Below are 6,470 nucleotides of genomic sequence, written 5' to 3' on the forward strand. Positions count from 1 at the left end.
TGTAAGTTACATACATCATCAGTATAAATAATAATTTACACTATGTTATCCAAAGGATATCTAGAGGTAAGCCTCTTAAAATGTGGTATCGGTAGTATTAAAAATAAAATAGAATACCTAGTACAACAGATAAATGGACGTGATCGTTTAAAAGTTCCTTAAATACTAACGGTGTATATTAATTTAACTCTTATTTTAGTATCTTGTCCAGAGAAAAACAAGGAAAAAGGAAACTTGTATCCAAAAATCCTCTCGTGAACCGAATCATAGCCTTTGGAGCAGAAGAAAAGTGAGAAAATCCATGCAATAGCTTTGCTGTAAACTTCGTATTTACCTTAAGAAATTCATATCATATGTATAAATTATTTAGAACCCTAAAATTCAAAAGGGCTAAAAATTCTGAACCGATATACTTCAAATTATGGATTCGTCTTTCGCCGCACACCATCAGAAAATATTGTACATTACTCAATTGAACTGTATGCAACCGCCACAAAACACTTTTGATTTGGGGCTCAGCCTAATAAATTAATAAATGTAAACTTAAATAAAGCTAGATTTACATATCAAGACTAATTACATCACTACTTTCAAACTTGTAACAGTGCTAACTCTCCATCAAATGCAAGCTAAAGTTGGTGTACCGTATGTTTCAATATTGGACAGTTATATACAATTTTCTGTAGAGACGCAGATTCAGAATTTGAAGGTTGCGAGTGCCATTAGACAGTAGTATGCTACTGGTCTGATTTTCCCTTACTTAAGCCATCAAAAGAACAAAGTTCATTCATTCTAGGAATTGCATATGGACCTTGTAATAAGCCTTTGGCAATCAATCTATATGCTGCCTCTGTCAAATGTACACCATCCCAACTAACATATGAAGAAGGATTATTACACACATTTGATAGTGGTGAACCACAAATTGCCAATGAATCATAATTGTATGGACCTCCTCCTCCACAACATGCTACAATAGTGCTTGTAAAACCTACACCATCATTAACAAAATTGTTAATAAACTTCCAAATTGATGTTTTCAGAAAGTTCGGGATATAACGATAGAGTTTAACTTTTATATACCAACATAAATTATTTTTGAAGAATTAACCTAAATATCACCCCATCCTACCACTTAAAATAAATAAAAATAGCCGACGGGTTTATAATCTATGTACAATGTGTATCATCATGTATGATCAGTGTTTAATCGTATGGCCAGTTACTTTTTTCGTTCTTCTTTTTTCAATTGCATACCTTTTTTGGGAGAAACAAAATTAATTAGTGTTTAATCTATGTTTACCACCTAAGAAAGCAAATAGTGAATCCAAAGAGCCGGTGAATATATAAGATATGTATAATTCATGTATAATATGTGTATAATCTATGAACTATTTGTGTAAAAATCCATAAACCTTTGCACTATCTGGTCACCTAAAAGATAACTAGATACAACTAACATTAATAAATGGAATTAGTAGCCTGCTACAACAAGTTAAAGTACACCGATATTATAAAAAATTTATATAGCCAGAGTATATCAGTTACATCTATAATGATATGATGATGTAAAAAGGTAGATTTTACGTACCAAATTTTTTTGGAGATTTGTAAATTTGCATGGCTGCATTGTAGTAATCAGCATAGATTACGTTGGCTTGAGGATGAAGCTCGCGAATGCGATGGATTTCTTCTTGAAGTAGTTGATTATGATATTCAGCAAAATTGTTTAACCAATTTATGCAACCAGTTTCAGAATCATATTCATTTTTATTTGAGTTCTTAAAATTAGTTAAATAAGAAGCTGAACATCCAATTGGTAGATTTCCGGGAACAATAAGTGTTTGAGCTCCAAGTTCAATTAGTTCCTGCAACACAATCAACAAAGTGTCACTTAATTACTAGATTAAGAATATAAGCGGAGCCAGAATTTAAAGCTTATGGGTTAGGGATTTTAATAATTTTAAATTACTCGGTTCTAAATTAAAAAATTTCATATATTCAATTGATTTCTTAATTGAGACACATATAAGATTTGAACCAAAGTTACTGGATTCGGCCGAACCCGTAACTTATACATTGGCTTAGCCCCTTATTAAGAAAATGTTTTTAATATAGTAATATGAGTTGATAAAAATAATAGAAGAATTAACTCAAATAGCCGTCTACCTAATTGCTTAAACTAAAAATAGCGGACGGATATATAATGTATGTATAATTTATGTATAATATGTGTAATAACTGTGTATAATCAATGTATCATTTATGTATACCGGCTAAAAAAAATAAATATTAAATCTGACCGGTTATTTGTATAAAAATCTCAAAATAATAATTGATTCTTACATGAATGGCCAGGCCAATTGCTTTAACAACTTCAGGCACATATGTCTGAACTTCTTCCCTCGGCTTTCCTTGAGAAAATGGATGATTATAATCATTGCCTCCAATTTCCCCCATTAGAACTAGTGAATTTCCAAGAAACTCTCGGCAACCTGATTAATATTTCAAAGAATATAAGTTTCATGCATTAACGTAAAAATTTACACAATCATATGATGTTTTATAAAGTTAGTTTCTTTGTCACTTGTCTTATGATTTTCTTTTCTTTGGTATCTAATCAAAATTAATATATTGTGGAGGTCCACTTCAGTATACGTGTCATCTAAAGTCTGAACGCAGAAGATTTTTAGAAATAAATCAAACATTTATAAAATCAAATATCTCACAAGCTTTTCAAAATTTATTCCCTTATCCCTCCCTTTTATCAGTTTTTAAAGAGAAAGTCATTTATTTTTCCTCCTCATTATTCTGTGTCAACTTTTTAAAATATTTTTTCATCTTATGCTTATACTTTTTTCTTGCTCAAAAATCATGTAACTTTTTTTCCTCCTCGTAGTCTTGTGCTCTTATCTTGCTCTTATTGTCTGATTGAGAATCTTATAAAATAATATGTAATAGTTTTAATTTTCTACTTTCCAAAATCATATAATCGAAAAAGAAAATCATTTTACAGTTTTTCAAAAATAGTTATAAAATTTTTTCTTCAAAACTCAATTAAAAAAATATCCAAACGGAACCTTAGAATATAACATGATGTCCCCACTATATATTATCTATCTATTTCAAGTAATTCCGTTTCATAATAGGACTCAAATAATTATTTTTCTTGATAAAATTTGGTTACTTTATTAGTGGTTGGTGAAGGGATGGCTTATCCTAAACAAAAGCAACAAAAGTCTTTAGCTTTATCAAGCACTACATGAATTAGTAAGAAATCCAGAAACATATAATAATATAATTAACAAAAAAATTAATTTAGGAATAAATCACCTAGTCATCTAGCTTTGTTTGTTTATCACTTTATTCTTTTAATCAAGGGTTTAAGTTATATATATTAAAAATTAAATGCAAACTTTTTTCACATTATCAGGTATTTACATGTGATAGCATATTAGTTCTTATTTTTATCAAATTATCAATTAATATTAGAAAATATTATCATAGTAATTTACATGCTATTAACTTATAAATAACCTGATTTTGTAAATATTTATATCGTTAGTGCATAGAATACTTCATCTATGATTAATGCATGAGCAAATTTAGTGAAGAAGCTACAGATTCATACGAATTCTGAGCATCTATTGTGTTAAAATCTCGCTAAATAAGTATACACAGTAAATTTTGAGGTCAATAAATTAGACGGGATCGCCTGTCCCTTTACTTACCTACCACGCCCAACTAGCTAGGTACAACTATATTTCTATTTTCATTGACAAAAGTCTTTTTATCTTTAATTTGTAGTTACTTCTAACTATACATTTAAGCAACCACTTTCCTTACTTAAAAGCTTTAACTTATTGTTGGATCAATTTCTCAACTACTCCTTTTCATTGTCTTTTCTTATCACACCTTTTTCCATTAAGTAAATGGAAGGCTAGAATTGTAGGGGTTGGTCCCTCTCTTGAGTGGGTGATTTTAGAGGGTGGTGACTACTCCTTTTATTCCTAAAAGAATAACATCATTTTATATTAATTCGTATGAGGAAATGACATTATATTAAACTAAGAAATAATTTAATTTAATCTTTTTATTTTGTTCTTAATGAAAAAATTTTATAGTTAAATAGATTAATGTTATGATCGTTTAACATTATATGTTTCAAAAGTTTTATAGTCACACTTTTACAATAAAACAACATAATTGTAACGTAAGTTTTATAGGCACACAAGTTTACTTTATCTAATGTTCAATACAAGATTGTCAAACTAATTGTAACGTAAGTTACTCCTAGTTTCATAATTTGAGTGCAGAGAAAGCAATAAATTGGTGTATGATCTTTAGAGTGTTCATGCAATCATGGGTTGCTTATAACAAGAATAAGAGGTACTCCCTAACTTAGGGTTATATCAATCTTATTATATTTTTTACTTGCCTAGAATTTTTTTCCTCCTATTTTTTTTGCGTCTTTGATACGAAAATGACATATTTGTCTTCTATGGTTTGGTCCACTTGGTGGTTTGTCAAAAACAAAAGTGAATAAAAATAAAAGAAGAATTAGTCTAAATAGCCATCAACCAACCTTTTCACCTAAAAATAGCCGACGAATGTATCACATGTGTAATACATATATAATATATGTATAGATGTGTATAATTTATATATATCGACAGTAGCGAAGCTAAAATGTTTTCTAATAGTGTTCAAACTTGAAATAAGTAAAAGAAAATCTCCAACAAAGAACATTCAGTATATGTTATATATCTTTAAAACCTAATATGTTACCCTATATGCAGACAATTGACTGCCATTACGAGAGTGTAGCTTCGCCCATGTATACCGACTAAGAATAGTAAATAATAAAAAGCAGAAGTAGGAACTCAATAAGATGAATAAATCCATGATGTTGTGGGGTCTTACTTGTAGGAGAATTGCACAAAATTGGCAACATTTGTTTGAACCATTCCAATTCAGTTCCTAAGGACACATTGGTGGCTGGGTTCTTGACTCCTCTTTTCTGCAAAAAAGATATATCTACTGCTGTAGCTCCTGCTACTGCAAAATTCACTCCTCTTATTGAATTTCTGTTACTTGTCATGTTTTTCATAACACCAGCATATGGTGGTATTAGTGGGAATCCCATACTCTCAGCTGCAAATCATATAACATAATTAAAACCAAAGTATTCAGAATCTACAACAAAAACAACAACATATCTAGTGTATTCCCACAAATAACATCTGGAGGGGTAGTATGTACGCAGTCATACCCTACCTTTGCGGAGGTAGAGAGACTATTTTCGAGTATTCAAAATCTACAGTATTTATTGAAATTTTATAATTTTCACGTATATATATATCTGTATTCCGTAAAAGTGGGACACATATAGGAAAATATGCCGAGGAAATGGGATGTCTTCTTCTATATACAAGTAAAACTATATCCCTCATTGGACAATTACGTAGCTCAAAAAACTATATCCCTCATTGTATATACTAACAGTAAAAAAGTATTTTCAGTATCAGGTCACGTAAAAGATAAAAATAAAAATATTATTTATACGTACCAATGAAATCTATAACGAGACGGCCATCAGAAAATCGACCGGTGGGATGATGAAAGAATGTTTCACCGTAAGGAGGTACAGAAGAAGCAACGTGACTATTGGATTTTGAGAGTCGAATGAGGTTTCCGGTATCGGTTAACGAATCGCCGAAGCTAATTATAGACTCATAGCATCCAAGAACAAGTCCAAATGATGCAATCAACATAAGAATTATGTAAATAAAAGAAGAAGCATAAGAAGAAGCCATGGCAATTGCTTAAAGTTTTTTTGAATGTTATTTTGTTGCTATTAATAATAGAGGGTTCAAAATTTTGAAGTCCTCTGAGGAATTGTTTGACATGGGAATGAATTTATAGAAACTTTTGTTTACCTACCAACCCAAAAATTGCCAAATGGCAAGAGTCTACGAGGAAATAGTCCTTTGAGTACAAGTACAACTAACGTTACTATTAACTGTTTCTTTAATTTCCAAATAAAAAATTTAAAAAATGTATTTTAAACAGTAATCTTTAGCCGAGGATCTATCGAAAATAGTATCTATACCCTTTCAGGTTAGGGGTAAGGCTGCGACATCCTACCCTTCTCATGCCCCACTTGTGGAATTACACTGGGTTTTGTTGTATTTTTAACAGTGACCACCTAACCTTTCTATTTTTTTTTTTTGGAGTTTTACACTGGTTTTCGGTACTCGCTTTGGAGCTTAATTAGAATTCGCGTTTCCAAGTGTAATTTTAGGGTGTAAACCGCTCCTTCAAATGCGCTAGCCCAGAGCTCGAATCGGATATCTTTCGCTTAAGGATGATTGAATATTTATCACTTTACTACACTTTTTGGTGGTCTAACCTTCGTGTTTCAATAAAACCCATTAAGTTGCTTAATGTGCATTTAGTTAATCAAGATT

The 6,470-nt window shown here is 30.7% G+C and overlaps 1 protein-coding gene across 1 annotated transcript; it reads right to left on the minus strand.

Annotated features, from left to right (window-relative positions):
• Positions 1-391: 391 nt before the first annotated feature.
• On the minus strand, positions 392-5,944 carry LOC107773968 (GDSL esterase/lipase At1g28600-like). Its single transcript, XM_075248703.1, has 5 exons — positions 5,570-5,944; positions 4,924-5,154; positions 2,347-2,495; positions 1,592-1,868; positions 392-991 (listed from the first exon to the last, which is right to left on the minus strand). The coding sequence occupies exons 1-5, from the start codon at positions 5,814-5,816 to the stop codon at positions 738-740; spliced, it is 1,158 nt and encodes a 385-aa protein (XP_075104804.1). The 5' UTR covers positions 5,817-5,944; the 3' UTR covers positions 392-737.
• Positions 5,945-6,470: the final 526 nt, after the last annotated feature.

Source organism: Nicotiana tabacum, unplaced genomic scaffold (assembly GCF_000715075.1).
Source record: "Nicotiana tabacum cultivar K326 unplaced genomic scaffold, ASM71507v2 Un00026, whole genome shotgun sequence".
NCBI classification, from domain to species: Eukaryota; Viridiplantae; Streptophyta; class Magnoliopsida; order Solanales; family Solanaceae; genus Nicotiana; species Nicotiana tabacum.